At 36.5% G+C, this 19,028-nt stretch overlaps 1 protein-coding gene across 5 annotated transcripts in view; it reads left to right on the top strand.

Annotated features, from left to right (window-relative positions):
• LOC113495559 (forkhead box protein P1) overlaps positions 1-17,134 on the top strand; it is a 50,328-nt gene extending 33,194 nt beyond the window's left edge. For 4 of the 5 annotated variants that reach the window (XM_026874317.1, XM_026874319.1, XM_026874320.1 and 1 more), the window contains 15 exons: positions 5,629-5,717; positions 6,111-6,219; positions 6,547-6,756; positions 7,051-7,162; positions 7,311-7,427; positions 7,527-7,635; positions 7,923-8,101; positions 8,629-8,715; positions 9,091-9,167; positions 9,598-9,699; positions 10,566-10,714; positions 13,840-13,915; positions 14,051-14,142; positions 14,483-14,628; positions 14,988-17,134. In XM_026874317.1, coding sequence (XP_026730118.1) covers positions 5,629-5,717; positions 6,111-6,219; positions 6,547-6,756; positions 7,051-7,162; positions 7,311-7,427; positions 7,527-7,635; positions 7,923-8,101; positions 8,629-8,715; positions 9,091-9,167; positions 9,598-9,699; positions 10,566-10,714; positions 13,840-13,915; positions 14,051-14,142; positions 14,483-14,628; positions 14,988-15,148 — 1,815 coding nt within the window. In that variant the 3' untranslated portion in view covers positions 15,149-17,134. The remainder of the gene's footprint in view (positions 1-5,628; positions 5,718-6,110; positions 6,220-6,546; positions 6,757-7,050; positions 7,163-7,310; positions 7,428-7,526; positions 7,636-7,922; positions 8,102-8,628; positions 8,716-9,090; positions 9,168-9,597; positions 9,700-10,565; positions 10,715-13,839; positions 13,916-14,050; positions 14,143-14,482; positions 14,629-14,987) is intronic. The other variant, XM_026874321.1, reaches the window with a different exon arrangement.
• The last annotated feature ends 1,894 nt before the right edge of the window (positions 17,135-19,028 follow it).

Raw genomic sequence — 19,028 nt, 5'->3', positions numbered from 1 at the left:
AACCGCAAGAGTATTATCAAGATTCTGAAATGTTGTATGCAGTAAGACAGGTGAGTCTTCCATAATTATATATTATGTAGTTTTGGTAGAGATATAGTTTTTTATGTTTTTTTTTATTACGACGGCAGGCAAATATGTTGATAAATTATTTTCATTTTGATTTTGTTTCCTTTAAGTTACCATATGATTTTTGTTAGTCAGTCAACAAAGAACTGTGTTAACGGTTTTTAGTTTTATGTCATTGATTAAGATTTTTTTGCTTTTTTATTTCCTTCGTGATGTGCCATTAGCGTATTTAATCTTTTCTTTTTTAATTTAAACCTGTAGCTCATAAGTTTTTAATAAGGTTGTTTTGATTGTTAAAATAATATTTTCAGAATGAAATTATTATATTTTTAACTCTAAATATTTTTTTCTGTCAAGTAGAAATTATGATTTGTATTTCATAATGTAAAAGGGCGTGTCTGTTTCGCAAGTACGCTGAAGCAGTATCACATCTTGCTTTTTTCTTTATCTTCGCTTGAGACGGAACAATACATGATTATGTATTTATTATTATAACTAGACGTACCTATACAAAGTTACTCTAAAAGACAAGTCTTCATCAGCATATGTCTTCTCATCGAGTGTTTGAGACATGCACTGCCTCGTTCATAATACTAAGCAAAGTAATTATAGCTATTACAGATTCAATCTTGAGCCGTTATTAGTATTCCAGCTCAGATTTTTATCAATCAATCAATGGAGTGTATTACGCCATCTAGACTGATGACCGAATAAGGTAGCTAGCTGGGATGAGGTGCAGAAAGTGTTGTTCCGAACTTGGGAAGGTATAGATAGACCTTCCACTGTTGGACATAGGTCGAAGTGTTTGCGAGAGGCCGGAGTTGATTTTTATTATATTTTACATCAAATTATGACAGCCCATTAGTATATAAATTCGTCATCAGATTAACAACGTTGGGTTGGCGTATAGCGAAAAACTTACTACTTTAACTGCAAGTAGATCAAACTGTCATGGCAGCTAACGCCATCTACAAAAATCAATTACAATTTCACACCCACGACGTTCGAAGCAACAATACGTTCGAAACACAGCTACTTTAGCCAGAACACGAGCACAGAAGTCCAACAAGAATTATAAGTATTTGCCGCAAATAAAAACTAAAACATCCGGCGGTCGCATAATTTCTCCTAGGCGACGTTGTAGGTACGATATTTGCTTAGTTTATCAACGAGCGCGCTCATGTTATTGTTTTTCAACGGGCTCGCATTCAAACGCGTCGCACTGTGTTTTCCCTAAAAAAACAAAACATAGTAACTCGATAAGTAAACAATTGGAGCTGAGTCAAACGTAGCGTTCACTTTAAACAAACACGAACGCGTTGCGGCCTGAGCATGGGGAAAGTTGCTTTAGTAAGCGATCTTAACTCGCTTATCTGGAATTTTAATTATTTTTATATCGGTTGTTGAAGGTTTGTAGGCTTCCTTGTATGATTTTGCTGGTCACTTGAAAATTAATCCTGAAACCAGTCTTCTATCATTAACAGATAAATATATTTTTGATGTGATAGATATCACATCTCATGATAGTTTAAAAACGCCTGTGCGCTAGTGCACGAGTAATGAATAAAATTTGGGTAGCATAATCATTAAATTGGAAAAAGGTATCGTGGGTCTCATTTCGCTTCTTCGCATAGCATTGCTTATTATTAAAATCGTCATATCCGATCTTGAATTCAGCTATATTCTAACAAAGATAGTAAAAAGAGATGGAAACCTGAGACCTTGGCATGTTTCTTCACCTTTCTTCATAGCATGGCAATGAAAGTAGTAATACATGAGACAATCTGTGATATTAATTAATATGTCCCGATTCTTACATATGACACTAGAACTCTACTCAGGAAGACTCTCTCACTCTCTCTTTTCACTAAAATATATTTCTATTTAATCCTTACATAACTACATTCCTTTTTGTTTTACTTGCGACTTTGAGCGCTTATTTATTTGTGATCGGAATTATAAAAGAAATCCGTCACAAGCCGTGCGTTGTTTGCTACTTGTGACGTCTGCTTGCAGAGAACTTTCCTTAAAGTCATCTTATTTATCCTAAGAATATTAACTACAAAGTTTACAAAACCTAGAAAGAAATAATGATTAGAAAAGAAAGCTAACGTAATTCAAAGTTAAATTGACGACAAAAATGGTTGTCTTCAGTGACAGATGCTATTTCAGGAAATAAAAAGAAAATTGATCTGTTGGTAAATGACGTACAACCCTGTGCTGTAATTTTTTAAACGTATTTAAAATTAGGCGTAGCCCAATGTACCTTTACAATACCCGGTCTTCTTTCGTAGTAGTAGACCTCGAAGCCGATATAGAAAAGGCCAGCAGGAAAGGGATGGATGCGAAGGGCAGGAGACAGAACAGTATACAATAAATAAAGGGAGGCCTATCCCCAGTAGGGGGTAATTAAAGGCTGATAATGATTGTTCCCTGATTATCAATAATTTGACTACAGTTTTTTTTATAAAGATAGAAATCCTTTTTCGAATACACCTTAACGATTATTTTGAAGTAAATCGTAGTAAGATCAGTGATCTCAGACGTGTTTCATAACTTACTAGCTTTACAACAAAGCCTGCATTCTTGTAATGTTTACAGGCAAGTGCACTTTATATAACGCTTTTTGTTAAACAACAATTCAATTTAATTACGTCATGTTTACGAAAACTGTAAATGTTTTAGATGTATAAATATTGCTTATTTTTGATACTTTTTTGCGGTCTACGGCTTATAATTTGATCGTAGATTTTGACTGTTTCACGGGACAAATATTTATCCCTGTAAAACTTTAAAAAAAAAGAAGAACCGTTTTTTTTCTAAACAATTTCAAAAATTTACATCTCTTTTGCGGCATTGTGGACCACTAACCATCATTGGCCTAAACGGTAGGAAGATTATGTCGTTTATTAAATGTATTATGTAACGTCAATGTTAAACGCATCGGGGTGTTGTCAATTACAATGTGACTTGCTTCTTTTCCTATTTTAGGCTATTAAAAACTACCAATGATCATGAAGTTAATTGTTATCCAACATGTTATATCTTTTTTAATTTAGTATCAGAACCGAAAACCTAACTTTTGCATTTTAAAAAATCAAAAATATTTTCTACTTTCTTTTAACGATTCCGTTTAATTTAAACAAACAAGCGCACAGCTTAATCATCAAATATATCGGCTTACATAACTGTACATTTGTATATACATATTCCACGAACTCATGTTTGTCTGTTTGTTTCATCACGTAGATAGCTCTACGTTGTCTCAAAACGTGATTACCAGAACGTTATGACGCAGCGGATTTTTGTTGTTATAATTCTATGTAATGTATGTTATTGTTTATTGCACGTTTAATAATATAAACACGTTCTATCACATCGGATGGTGTGAAAGAATATTGAATGTCACATGTTATCTGAGTTCACGTGATGATACATTTCTAGTGCAATCTTTGATTTTAAAATTGATATTTTCTGGTAGAGTTATTATGTTTTTGAATATCAAAGTATGAAAATAGAATCGTTGATTATTGTCGGAGGTGTGGTTAAAAATATCTATCATCTTAACTTTTTGGTGTTCTGTAAACAAAGGGAACCTTATTACTGATGTTCCATTGTCTGTCCATCTGTCCGTCGTGGTCGGTCCGATCGTCTGTCACCAGACTTTACCTCTTCAATCATTATAACTAGACATTTTAAATATTCTTACACGTCGACTCTCTAAAAAAATAATGACATTAAAATGGAACTTAAGCAACGGTTGACATGGTCACAAATCTAATGAGTGATTTTTTTTTTCACAACCCGAAGTGACTCGCATGTTAGATTTCTCTCAAGATCCTTCTGAACACAGTCCTCTACCTTTCGCAGCCAAACCGACTTGTAACAGCTCGTGACCCCGTTAAGATGAATCGATTTAATATTAAAAGAGTAGTTAGAAAATAAATATCCAAAGGCAATCTAAAAGCAATACTGGGGTTGTCTGTTAGTCATAAGACCTCGCTTTATTTCTTCGATCTGGAGAAAGCGGAAAGTATGGCATTTGAATTTAACTTAAACCCTATTAGCCACCTTACTAATTACTTAACCCGCATCGGATTGAAATGCGGAGTGCAAAATTCGAAATATCTCCTCTTCTACAATTTTTCTCCTTTCCTCCTTTCGAATTCGCATCGACTACTAACATCCCAGTCCATCTTTGCTATTGTTTGAGTCGCGGAATCGCTTCCTCTACAATTGTCCAAAACTCGTATCATTCAAATACTCTTATTACACTATACAATTAATGTCGTACCCTGCACCCATCAGTACAGACCTCTTCCCATACAAAGAAGGATTGAACATTGAACACCATACTCATCATGTATTGCATTTCCATATGTGTTCTGACTGAATGTTTTAAATAGCCTACTGATCAGGGCGAGTAGGCATAGTCCTCACAGCAATTCCACCTCCAGATGATCATACCTCGAGATAACAATATCATTATTTAGATACGCAGCACAGACCTCTCATTGTTCAATCCATAATTTACAATAGCAAAATTTAGCCACCCATCCTAGACTTTATTTTCTTTTCTATGTAAAGGATGTTTATGAAAAAATGTATCTTAGTTTACAATATGTAAGGTTTCATGTTTATAGTATGCTTGGTTATTTATGAAAACAAATCTCGCCAGGGCTAATGGTGACCTCATATTGTAAATATGTTTGCTTCGGACGATAGTGCTAAGCTATCATAACATTGCCGCTGACAGTCGCTTTGGTGAAAACTCCCTGATCTATTATACTATTGTCTTTCTATTTGGTCATTGTCTATTTAATTTGTAGTGTGGTGTTTTAGCAACAATTTTACTTTTGTTTTTCTTGATGCCTCGAACTGTGCCTACAAGCTGTCAAAGCAACTTAGTTTTATTTTTGTCTTCAAGTGGTAAGGACAATTAATTGGAACTAATATTTAGTTATTTACGATGCTGTGCCGTCATTTGTACAAAAAGCAACGCAAATTTTTGACATATCAGCTAAAGTCTTCCGTCATACAGATTCATTGTCATCGGAATTGAAAGTCGTTGTGTATCGGAGACTTGTGTTGCTTTGTGTACGAGGGGCCTAAAGCCTAGAATTTTCCTAGTCATGTGGGAGCAGTGTTGTTACATAGTGGTATTAGTAAACCGAGTTCGGTGACTCAGCATCAGCTATGTGAAGGCCGTTTCTCCTGGCAATATTGATTGTGTGAAAGTTATTACACAGTTAGAGGTGACGAATTTTCTTCGCGATCCTTACGTAGTTTTTGAAATGTTTTTTTCAATTTTGCTTCAAGAAGTTAGGTGCTGATAATTCTTACATAATCAAACTGTTATCGCAGTATTAATAGACACCGGAGGAAGATCTTCTTCCTTTTGTCTATACCAACTTGTGATAAATCGAAAAGGGGGCCATTATTTTCCTTGACTTTTCTTTTGCAAAGTTGTATTACTTATTTTTTATTTTGTTGATCTTTTTTACAATTTTCTAAAGCAAATTTATCTTCAATTATTTGATGCTACGTATGTATTGTCCCCAGGGTCCGGAGTCGGCACTGAACTCAAACCCGGGTGGCGCCGCGAAGCCGCCGCTCATCAACTCATTCGAGCTGGACCGGTGTTTGGACCGGTATGTACACTTATCACTTCACAATTTCTTCTAAGTATATCCTGTTTTTCAGGCGTCTTCTAGAAAATTCTATATCTATAAGGATAAAATGGTAACATACTTTATCGAAGGACTGGTTTGAGAAGAACACTTGATCCGATTTGCCATGCATACTGATAATATTGAGAGATGAGATGATGAAGATTGATGCAATACCTGCGAATCTTTTTACATGGCTGTGAAAAGTATTTTTTTCATAGTTAACAGCAAGGTCTTGAAAATACATCCACCGCCTACCATCAAACACCATACTACATACCACATACCAACAACGGCACAACAGAAATTTTTTTTAGCAATGAAAGTTAAAGAATATTTAATCAATTGGTGTTATAGCATGGTATTGTCCCTCAGGGAGGAGTCCGGCAGGTGGGGCGGCGAGGCGGCGCGGCGGCGCCGGCGCAGCTCGCCCCCGCGCCGCGCCTCACCCCCCCGCGACCATGAGCCGCTTGCTCTCGCACGGGTAAGGGGAAACCTACTATGATCTTGATATATCATATATCCAGAAAACCCTTATAGGAAGACCAAGGAGACTGGAGAAAAAAATATTCTGCATAGTATTATTAGTATCTCATTGGATTAGAAATTACTTGAGTATTTCAGTTCTTGAGATGGACGCGATAGATTTCCCGCAATAGTTTCATTGAATGACATTGAGTTCTAATAGACGTAGAGTAGATGTGTTCAGGTCTTTATTTTCCTATCCTCACTGCATTAATAAACACATTAGGCCCAGGAAAGTCTACTGCCTAGGAGCCTACTGCTCATAATACCACCATTATTCCACCAGGCTTCAGCCCCCACATCCCCGCAGGGCTCGGCGCACTCTAGCCCCGCACCGGTGTCCCCCGCGGGCAGCGCGGGCGGCGCGGGCGGTGCTCGCTCCCCACTGCCGCTGGTAGGCCCCGACCTGCTAGCCATGCAGCTGCTGGACCAGCATACGCAGCTGCAGGCGCTCATGAAGCAGCGTCTGTTCCATCAGCATCATATGCAGAAGCAGGTTAGTAGTTTTATATCTTCAGTATCAGGAGCTAGTTTTAGGAGTAGATGATATTTGTAACTCTATCTATCACAATTGGGGAGGCCTATGTCCAGATGATAATGATGGTGATAATGTATCAAGTATGCAACGTTTGTTACAATCGCCAAGTTTTGAAGCCAATCGGTGTCTCCAATTATGAGCACGTAGCTACTTACAGTGGGCCAGTTGTAACTTTTGTAGCTAAAGTGTATATTACACGAAAAAATATTTGTTACCATTTATCAACCAATAATATGGTTTATCAATCACCAGCACATGACTTCGGAGGCTGCTAAGCGTCAGCTGGAGCAATCACGGCTGCAGGACCAGATCAATCTCAACTTGCTCTCACAATCCCATCTGCCACCGCCAGACACCTCGCCAGGTTAGTTACTCTTATAATCTGCCTGTATTCGTATCTTGACTTCTTCTATTTCTGTGAATTCCAACCAAATACTTAAGCTGTTATCAGCACCTAAATGGAACAAGTTTCAACATGCAACGAGAGTCTCAAATCTTCCCGTCTCGTCTAGGTTCTCTGCAGCAACAGCTGGGGGCCCAGCAGCAACAGTTGGTGCAGCAGCTGCAAGCGGTGCAGCGTCAGTACCTGATGCATGGCCCGCTGTCTGTGCCACCGAATGCACCACCAGGTCAGTTAAATACCGAATACCATTATAAGTTTTAATAAACTTAGTGTTACCTTTTTGAAATACTTGATACTTATTTTCTAATTGTTGTGAATCCCATAGGCCTGATGTTGTGGGGAAGTGAGATGGAGGAACACCCTCTGTTTGGACGCGGCGTTTGCAAGTGGCCCGGCTGCGATGCTCTCGCTGAAGATTACCAGGCCTTCTTAAAGTGAGTTGTATACTAGATGGCTGACAACGTATTTGCTACACATTTGTGTTTTTAAATAGAAAACAGATCTGTGGTAATGCTAAGTGCTAATGAAATGAACTGAAATTCAATGAAATCAAATATTCGTGAAGCAGGATTTATCATCCCTTTTGCAGGTTTTCCTATCAATTTAATTTCGTCGCTACTGGCTCCATCTTTACAACGATAATTCTCTCAAATTGTCAATTGTTGTTATTAAGTCTACCTAAATTTCACCAATGTTAACTATACTATATGTATAATGCCAGGCACCTGGAGGCCGCTCACACGCTGGACGACCGGTCGGCGGCGCAGGCGCGCGTGCAGATGCAGGTGGTGGCGCAGCTGGAGCTGCAGCTGCGGCGCGAGCGCGACCGCCTCGCCGCCATGATGCGGCATCTGCACGCCGCGCGCGACACCACGCACCACCAGCCCAAGCATCCCCATGGTACGGAACTGGGACCGGGGAGTTTACTACAAACTCAGTGCAAATTGACTTACCACAATCGCCAGTAGACGGTAGCGATGTCAGTGTGAACACTAGCCGCCACCAGTCAGATCACCGTCGAACATCATAATAATAACCATATTTCTTGCTAACATTTTCAACAAGGCTTCTGGATATTGGACCCGTGTCCCCGAGCACGCCTTGAAGAAGGACCGGGTCTCTTCGAGATGAAGTTATCACGTGACAGAAAAGATATACGAATAATAATAATGTTTGTTAAATTGATTTTGGTAGCTGCGGTCTGTAGCCCATTCATGTGGACATTGAACATGTTGAAGGCTCCCATGGTACTGGTTAGAAGTTCAAGTTTTTGATGGCTTTGGATAAGCACCCAAAGATAGCGCCTTATATTTTTTAACAAGCAATGACGTTTGAGGAAAATCTTTTACCCCTATTCTTATTCTTTCTTCTATCTTTTTCCGTTTGTGTTTATGCCTAATAACTTAGGGTGGTCTAATTAAGAGCAGATTTTTCAGGAGGTGCTTCCGAAGGGGCTTCTCCTGGACCGGTGCGACGCCGCGTATCAGACAAGTCAGGCGTCGCCATCGCAGGAGGTAACTAATCAAATAAATAGTAAAGGATTCATACTCCCAACCAAAAAGCATTGAGGAATGGGAATTATACTTTGACCATCTTTTTTACAGTTTTAAAATTCGCCCGTTTTGCTTGACCTCATGGTTCATGGTCTATATCTATAAAGTAATTAGTTAATTAGATTTTCAGTTAATGTCACAATATTTCTAGTTATTCTATTGTAAACTGATTATTTCTGTCCTTAAGGTCTTCCGTATATGCTCGAAAGAGCTGGATTAGATGTACAGCAAGGTAATGAATGTCTGACCACAAATATTTCCTAAGATCATCTACATCTTTAATGCCAATATATTTATGTTATTTTGTGTAATTAACTTAATGGTATACATTTTCAGAGATACAACGCAACCGCGAGTTTTACAAATCGGCTGATGTGCGACCGCCGTTCACTTACGCTTCGCTTATCCGACAGGTTTGTACTTTCTGAAGATTTTGACTGCGATAACATCTACTTTCATAAAATTAAAAATGTAACTTTATCAATCAATCATCTTTCAAAATCCATTTATTCAAAATAGGCTACAAAGTAGCACTTATTGAATGTCAAAGGTACAAAACAGCTCCCCGTATCGTCCACCTTTATTTGTGATCATAATTGTTTACACATTTAGTAACTCATTCATAAATATTAATGAAATGGTGAGATATGTTAGACAAAAGTATTTTGATATTTTATGTCGCTTATGTTTAGCCGCTTTATCCATGAGGGTATCTCAGGGATCCCTTATTGGACCACTACAAATTTAGTGCAGTTTACTTAAAAATTGTCTGCTTTCGGTTTTCGATGCAAATATTTCCAGTTTGAAAGTATGTAATATTGACGGAGTAAATGTATTTTTCAGGCCATAATAGAATCTCCCGACAAGCAGCTGACTTTGAACGAGATCTACAATTGGTTCCAATCCACATTCTGCTACTTCAGACGCAACGCGGCCACTTGGAAGGTATGCCCTAGATATAGCACCACTTAAAACAAACAATCTAATTAATTGGCAATTAAAAATAAACAACAAAAGTGATTCAAAAATTGTAACCCATTTTAATGAAATAGTAGAAATGTGTTGTATAGACATAAAACTAATATTTTCTTTTTGAACAAAATACTGTTTGAAATGCCAGAAACAAGGTAAATGTAGTTTATTATAATATTTATTTATATTTATACACTAGACTATAGTCTCCAACTGAATTTAAACAAAGATATAGTTAAAGCATTCTTCAGACTGAAAAGATTTTCAAAATAAACGGTGAATGCATTTCAGTTGAAGATTAAAGTTATGATAAATTATAATAAGCATATAGATGTATTCTATACTATAAAACTACGTAAGTTCTTTGTACTATGAATAAATATTGAGATAACGACGATGCGCTATGACATCAGGCAGATAGTATCATTACAACCTACCAACATAATACCTATCCTGACATCATTGGAAAAACTAGCCTATCTTTTATAAATGTCTAAGGATTTAATAGAACTAGAAACTTTCATTTAGTAAAGGCAATTTGAACACATAAATGTTATTTTTAAAGCCATTTAAGTTAATGTCGAATTTATTGTACCTTACACTTTATATTAACAGTTAATTCTTTAAGTAGCTCAAAATACAGCGTCATTCTAAATAAGTTTACTTAACTTTAAATTCTCTACTTTTTGGGTATTGGTCTTTGATCTGGATGCCAATCCCTAATTTCGCAACTTTTGATAAGCTCTGCAAATAATATTAGTAGATGATGTTATATAAAAAATAGCGTATCGTCAAAATAAATAACCGAGCAAATAAAGAGGAGTTGAGTGGCGGCACAGAACGCGGTCCGCCACAACCTGTCGCTGCACAAGTGCTTCATGCGCGTGGAGAACGTGAAGGGCGCCGTGTGGACCGTGGACGAGGTGGAGTTCTACAAGCGGCGCCCGCAGCGGGCCGCGCACGCGCACCCGCCGCCGCTGCACGCCGGGTACAGCCCCCGCCATGCAGACCTGTTCTACATTATACATATACACTATACTGGACACACTGTACTTCATTTGGGAACTTGCTCGTTTTGTACTTTTTTGGACAACTTTGAGCAATTTCGAGCAATTTTTAGTAAAGTGATTTCTGAGTGAACTCTCAACTCGAATTCTTGGTTGAAGTTTCAGTTTACAATTGAATACAGTTTCTACTGTTCTATATGGAATTCACATGGCATACATTATCCACTTAATCAAAATGACTATAAACAGTATAAACTTCGCATAATTATTACTCTGTACAAAAAATACACTCTGCACTTACATGACATAACATGACACTCTGAAAAAATCTTTCACATAAACTCTTTACACATTATAAAATCATACACACTTAAAAACTAAACCTTTTTTACACGTACAATTTAACTCAACCAACAAAAAGAAATACCATACCTACACCCAATATCTCAAATACCAATACCAATTCTCAAAGACACACTTCCTAAACATAACAATTTAACACTATACACCAAACACTGCTACAATTAACACAGTACATAATTTGACTCACTATACGTTTCCTACTTTCCAAGAAAATGAACATGAACAATGAATACATACCTACATCAAAGCCAATAAACTATACTGTAAATACTTAAAACAATTACACAGCTCACACTTACACAAAACAATTTTGATTATACTCTACCTAAAATTACTTACATCTTTGACCATACAAAGAACAAAATATACTTTACATGTTTCTATACTTTGACAAAAAATACTTTTCTTAAATCTGTCACTCACGCATCACAATGCAAACAAATATACTTGACTTTCCTCCTACTTTACTTATATTTAAAGTACTAACACCCTTCATGACAGACTAAACAATATACTATCTCTCATAAATAAACTATTTTCCATAACTAATAGTAAATATATAAACGTTTATAAAAATGTACAAGGTGACAAAATATAAAATGTACAAATTTTTCGAATTAATACACCAAATTCAGTTGCGAAGAAAGAAATCTAATGTAAAAATCTAAAAATGATGTGAAAAATATTTAACAGCAATACGTTATACAAAACTTAACACTGTACACTAATACACTACACAGTTTTCGGTATATTTTGATCTTCTCTTAAATATTTTCTATCTAACCTAGCGATGTATCTAACTCTTATTGTGTAAATAAACGTTTTTAATTCGTTTCAGATTTAATATGTAATTATTTGTGTAGTGGGCTCTTGACAATTGTAAGTGACGTCATAACGGATCAGTTATGACGTCACCAATTTGTGAGGTCGTGTAATTTTTATCTGTATTTAGGATTTATGTGTGTGTTCGTGGGTTTCGGCACAACGACGGTTAACGTTTTCTCGCTTGCCTATTAACCTCCTTTCCTGTCCATCCTTCAGGGTTTCCGGGGCTATCATTCTCCTGCATGGTACGGTGTTCCATTCCACGACGATCTGATTGTGATTTCATTGTTATTCTTGAAATTTTAAACTCATACCATTGCGATGAAAGCACAAGAGCTAATGTAAGACGATTGGAGTTTATGAATGATTGTGATAGATATTTAACGGCGATGCAATTATAGAACGCTATCCGGACGAACCTGTCACTGCACAAATGTTTCGTGCGGTACGAGGACGACTTCGGGTCTTTCTGGATGGTGGACGACGCGGAATTCGTGAAGAGACGGCACCTGAGCCGCGGCCGGCCGCGCAAGTACGAGCCCGCCGCCGGGCCGCCGCACCCGCCACAGTAAGCGGCAACCGACACGCGACCGTCCAACGATCGCCACGAGCCACGCTGTGCTGGCGGCATAATCACTCCACATCTAACTGAACCCAATCCAAGTCGTTTTCATATCAATCTGACTGATAGTGGAGAAATTATGAACACCAACACAGAAAGTTGACTCATTTCTTTTACATATAGATGTCATAAGATTATTTCTAGCTATGCAAAATTTTGACATAATGTTCGCTTTGAGTCTTGGAAATGTGATAAAATGAAGTCGTTTTTTAAAACGTGAGTCGTTGGACGATCGCGTCCATATAGCGTTAATGTATGTGAGAGACACCGAGAATTATAGAATTGAGAAGATAATCCTCGGTACATTACACTAGATTTGATGTTTCTGACCATTATTGTAAAGTGTATCACCGTGTAAGCTTAGATTAATTCAACATGTCATGTTAGTCTGTAACTAGACACGTGTTTATAATATAGCGGATTATGAACACTGTGGGTGCTTCTATTTGAGAAACTGTACATTTTGTCTGACAATACATTTGACGACGCGTACATTTTGAAAGAAGTCAAAGTCAAATAATTAATACTCATGGATTGGATGAAAAATAGAAGCACACACATGTAAAATAGACTCCTAGAGTGCGAAGCTATAGCCAATTGTTTTGCAATAGTTTTTAACATCACATTACAACAAAAATAACTTGTTTAATAAATTAGCTTACATCATATTTTGCTAATGTATTACATGGAATATTTTATTGGCGGAATCTCTTTCGATGATGATAAACGATGTTTACTTCTATGTTGACTTGCATGTGTTGCATCTAATACGAATTATTGTAAAGGATCGTCGTTGGATACCCAAGTAAGATTAAATATTATATTTTAATCTTTTACTTTTCCCAATCTTTGTTACTTGTGCATGTGTCCCGAGGTAAGTGTTATTGCTTCTTAAGCTTTGCCTGTTGCATTTTTGTCGCATGACGTTTTTCTAACATTTTCTATAAGCTTGCCTTTTTTCCATTTTCTATTTTTATTCTATTTATCTTTCTCTATAACACACATACACACACTCACTGAGACACTTTTCAAATAAATTGGAAATCAATTCAAAATTCTACACTCCACATTCATACACGATACAGATCACTAAATAGTGTAAATGGTTATTGTTAATTTGGAAGAGGTCTGAAATGGCCGGGGTATGAGTTTTTATTAATTTTATTTTTGTAATCAGTTCCATTACTTGAATTCACTTAGTATCAATTTAAGAAGTTCAAAGTAAATATGCAAAAGAAGATTGAAAGCCTGATTTTATGATTTGCAATTTTCTATAATTAGTAACCGTTCTCACAGGTTTATGGGAGCTCAGAGTCCGCCGATGATGACCAGTCCCCACGGATACAGCGAAGCTCTTAAGAGAAACTTGCAGGTATGAGAGAACTCTGACCTTTAAATTTCCCATTAATGGTCATGACGATGACAATGTATGTTGTTAATGGAAATATTGAGATGGAGAAATCTGTTTAAAATTAGATAATCATTAAAATGAATATAATGTTTCCAGGGAATGATGGAAGACTGCAACCTGTCGTACATGTCTGGTGAGGATCACATGATGCAGTCTGAGGACTACCCATCCTCTCACGATGACTACAGGTATATATTTAAATTCTACTATAACTTTCATCGATGCTTGTCTTGTTGAAACTTGATTTTTAAAACTTCATACTTATGTAAATTGCATTTTATCATTTCCAGATCAATCTTGATTTGTTTTTTAATGAATGCATAATTACTATAAATTTTGTTATAAGCAGCAAGTTACTTATTTGGCACTTTTTGCATATTTTCTTCGGATGAAGGACTAAAAAATATCTCCACTTCTATCCTTCTTAGTTCTAGTCTTCTTCTGAGATAGCCATTTGCAACGTCTTAAATATTTAACAATTTTCTACATTCCTGTTACGACTAACATTTTTTAATATTTCATCCCCAGCCGGCCTCCGCTGATGAATGGCTACGGCAGCAGCAGTTCTTCTCATGATGTGAAGGCTGAGGACCTGACCAGCGACGCTCAGGACGTCAAGCCCAACATCTACGCACTCAAGAACGAGATGCAGGCATCTGATTATTCTAATAAAGGTAAAATCACCTGAAATTCTAAAAGTCTGTCGCGATTCGGTTTAACGATTTTCGGACATACGATCGAAGTTGATGGAGTAAAATCAAATTAAATATCTGGTGTACTTTCGGCTTTAGTGAAATATTTTATGTCGAAATAATTACTCTTTTAAATCGTGTTGCTCCGGAAACTGGGTTGAGAAGGTCACATAGGTAATCGCTCCTAGCAAAAAACTGGTACTTAGCGACTCTAACAATGTCGGGAAAAGGCTGGGATAATGACAATGTTCCAACATCGTTAGACTGTGTCGTTACCATGCGTTTAGGTTATAAAAACACCAATTTTCCAACAGTTTCAAAACGTTTTTCATTGTCGACAGGTGACTATTCAAACTCGAACAAGGAGTCATCAAGCAACCGCTCGGGCGAGACGAGCCCGTACGACTACGAGCCGCGCGAGGACCGCTACCGGCCCTCCATGTCACACATCAAGGATGAGGCCGAGAACCTCTCCCTCAACGAACAGAGATCTGACAAGTAAACCCACCACCAACACCACCACCACTCTGCAACCCCTGTACACAGCGTGCAAGTGAAGGTGTCCCACAGGGAGTGTACTCCGACCAGTACACACAAACACTCCAGTGTCTGGCGATTATTATCACAGTATCTAATACTATATTAATTACGGGTGTAGATCTATTTCAAGTTATTAGAAATGGTGTTCTAGAAAGTGTAATGTGTTCACTGTTGGAAGTTTTTATAATAAAAAAGAAATATGGACGATCTCGAAATGAGGAATTGTAAGTTAGAGTTAACCAAATATTTTTTTTCTTTTATTTTTTAATTGACCCGGTTTTAACGGGATTTGAAGTATTATAGGTTTTATGATTCTTTCTATGTTTAGTTTCCCATTAGGTTTGGTAGCTGACGTAGGCATAGTGTACTAGCTAGTAATATTTATAGAGTGTAAGTGTTAGAAGGATTTAGATGGAACGGATTGCGCAAATAATCATTGAATTCAACGATAAATAACCTTAAAAGGTCCATATCAATATTTAAATAAAAAATATTTAATCATTATTTGTAATATACAAGTAATAAGAACAATAAGTAGTAATTATTGGTATGCTAAAATAAGTTTTAATATACGCCAAGCGTTTCAGTTGCCCCGGCATTGCGTGCACATAGACGAAGATCTCAGAACATTTTGTTTTCAAAAACACCAGATATATACCACTTTATATTTTTACATAATTATTTTGTGATCAACGATCTGATGTAAAGTAAACGAGTAATTTTTTATTTTGGAGGCGTGCCATGATTTTTGATGGTACCGTTTTATTACTTTATTGATTCCAAGGAATTGTTTCTAGCTTAAGTTTAGGATGTAAATATTTATCATGGATTGTATAAATAAATCTTTTTGAAAATGGTAAAATTTTAGACGAGTGTAAACGTTCACTTAACTATTGCATATTAAATCGTTCATGTTGTAGAGAAATTTAGAGGAAAATAAATACTTAGTAGTTAAAAATAAATCACTGTATTCTGATAATCGATTTTCGTTTGTTATTCGTGCATTTTATCGATTTTGCATTTACTATAAAGATATTGTTAAGTACGTATTATGTTGGGATTATGTTACTTTTTCGATAAATAAATCGAAAAGGGTGAAAATAACCATATCACACATTATATGTATACTTATAACGTAGTACGAGTATGATAAATGTATATTCAATGTCGCAATAACTTTGGAATTAAAAATGTATACATTAGAGATGTAGGAGTCACGTTTTTATTATAGCAATCATGTAAATTGCAAGTTTTACCTGAAGTTAGGCTACGGTGACTGTCAGATGCCAGAAAACATTTTCGATAAAAGACGTAATATATTTATTTGAGTACACATCCGCCTAAGGAGACTTCCCGCCGTTTACATTTCTTCTCACCGTAGCCCAGCTTTACAAATCCGTTTTTCACACGCATTCGTCACAACCTATAGCCAGTAGATATATAATATATACATTTACTTCCTACGTCTACTATATGCGAGTTTGTAAGCCGTAATGCGTCAAGTTCTCGCTGACTGTAATATTATTTGCCATTTTGTAACCGAACGTGTGAACCAACTTTAACAGTTAAGTACAATTGTTACGTATTATTAAACCCATTTCTGTGCACGAAAACTTTGAACATTATTATTTTGGAATTGAGAAAATTATTTTAATGGAATTATTATTTTTTTATTGTTTTTTTGGTTAGGAACTTTGTTTCCCACTACACCGTATACGATTGCTGTTAGTTGTATGTTGGCGCTTCGTGTAAGTTCGGCTGCGGTCGTGCGTCCTCGGGCGGTGTAGTGCGAACCGGTTTGCGTTCCGTTTTACGTGGAAGGTCAGCAGAAAGAGTGCTTTGTTGTTTGATGAGCGGCTGCTGCGTGCTCGAGCCAACACGAATACCTTTATTGATCATTGTAAATTATACTTACTTAGTGTTGTATTAAACGAAATCATTACAATTATATTGGGTTTTATTGATGTAGATACTGATGTTCTACCAGCTCCTTCTAAAATAGTTGCAACAGTCAGCACCTGCGGCTGCAACAGACCTACCGTCGGAATACACACAACACAAATTGTTTGATCCATTTTTTGAAACACATTTCATGAATACTCCTTTCAGTTTTCAGCAACATAATACTTCTAAAAATTGGGAAATTTGCACACTAAGGAAACAGCCGCGCAACCTAAATCTCTATTCTCTTGGGTTGTCAGAAAACAGAAATACATTATCGCATTCTCTGAATCGGATTATTTATGTGCAGTGATTACCCCCCACGACTATTCAAACAAACACACTCCATTTAATTATCAAATGAACTTTCTAAAAATAAAATACTCATTACTGACTGCAGTACATTTATAACAATCTGAAAACCCCTGGATCAGACTGGATGCAGAAGACGGAAGGCCAGGGATCCAACTGTCTTGCTTTCTGTAGACGCAAAAATTAGACTATCAACTGTAGACTTGTTATGGACACCTCAATAAATGAATAACCAAACGACCAGCCAAGTCAAAATACGCAAAAAAAAACAGTTTGCACGTTTTCTGAAGCATTCTTAATTCAATTCAAAATTAACGTTTATTATGATTCGATTTCTTACAACTCGTGAATATTATTGCAGAAATTGACTAATGCAAAACAGTTTCCAAGAAACAATGTTAGCAGATGCACAATAAGGTGTGCCGTAACACCATCTAGTAATGACTCACTTACGATCACATTTGCTCCATGCATGCAACATCTGACGGCAGCTATAATTAATATTATAAGAAAATAAAACGAACGGTATCCGCTAAGAGACGCGTCCGTTTGCCTGTTTATTTATTACACTAAATTGATGAATACTTGTTATAAACTCTTTTAGCGGAATTGTTACCTTTGTGTAAACTAGATGGCGCTGTTAATTGAGAAGCGTCTTGCTTGCTCAACGCCAATAGGTTTAATAGAAAGCTTATAATACGGGTATTTTACTAAAAAACTGTTTAGTCCGTCAGACCAATTTAAAAAAAAATATATCTAAAACGTATATTTTGCAAAATAAAAATATAAGGGTTTTTTACTCGCAAGAGATATTGTAGCCCTCGCCAGCAAACTGAAGTGTTTTTCGCTACTTTTTAATAATATTATGACAATTTTTTTTCATTTTATTTTGGAAATCTGTCTGACGGACTATATAGATTTATATTATTAGATTTAATCAAGTACCTTATTTAAAGAAACGATATTTTAGGCAGACCAGAAGCTAGATACCGTGTGTGTCTTAGCTTTTGATAAATACCTATTAATTAATAAAAAATCATTTAAACTCTGATTTTTGACGATTCATCTCTGAGTGATAATTTGGAATATTAACGTTGATATGATTTCGGCATATTATCATTAATTAACTAAATAGACATTTTAATTTATTATTTCATAATAATTCTTTAGTCTCTGGTCATCGGTGTTTATATTATCTTTTTCTATAGAATTTGCTCTTAATTGGCGTGGATCTTATCGGATGAGATACCTACTGAGTTTCTTGCATTAACAATACTAGCCTACATATGCTTGAAATAGTCCTCTTCCTTTAAAGGGAAGGTTTGAGTATTTGATCACCATGCTAGCTCACTGCGGGTAATTTCAGTTTCCCATATTTAGAATAAAGGTTTCCTGACGATGTCTTTAAGTTTACACCACCGTTTATCACTGGTATCTTAGAACAATTAATTGTTATACTCGTATGAGTATAACTTCGAAAATCACACATTGGTACTTTACCTGCCTTGGCATCGAACCAGCGGCGCGTGCATACGAATCTTTACTATGGAACCGTATATCTTTTTTTCATTGAGATAAAGCAGTAGAAT

Source organism: Trichoplusia ni, chromosome 7, assembly GCF_003590095.1.
Source record: "Trichoplusia ni isolate ovarian cell line Hi5 chromosome 7, tn1, whole genome shotgun sequence".
NCBI classification, from domain to species: domain Eukaryota; kingdom Metazoa; phylum Arthropoda; class Insecta; order Lepidoptera; family Noctuidae; genus Trichoplusia; species Trichoplusia ni.
Note: the sequence above shows the minus strand (reverse complement) of the source record. Positions and strands in the feature narration are given on the sequence as shown.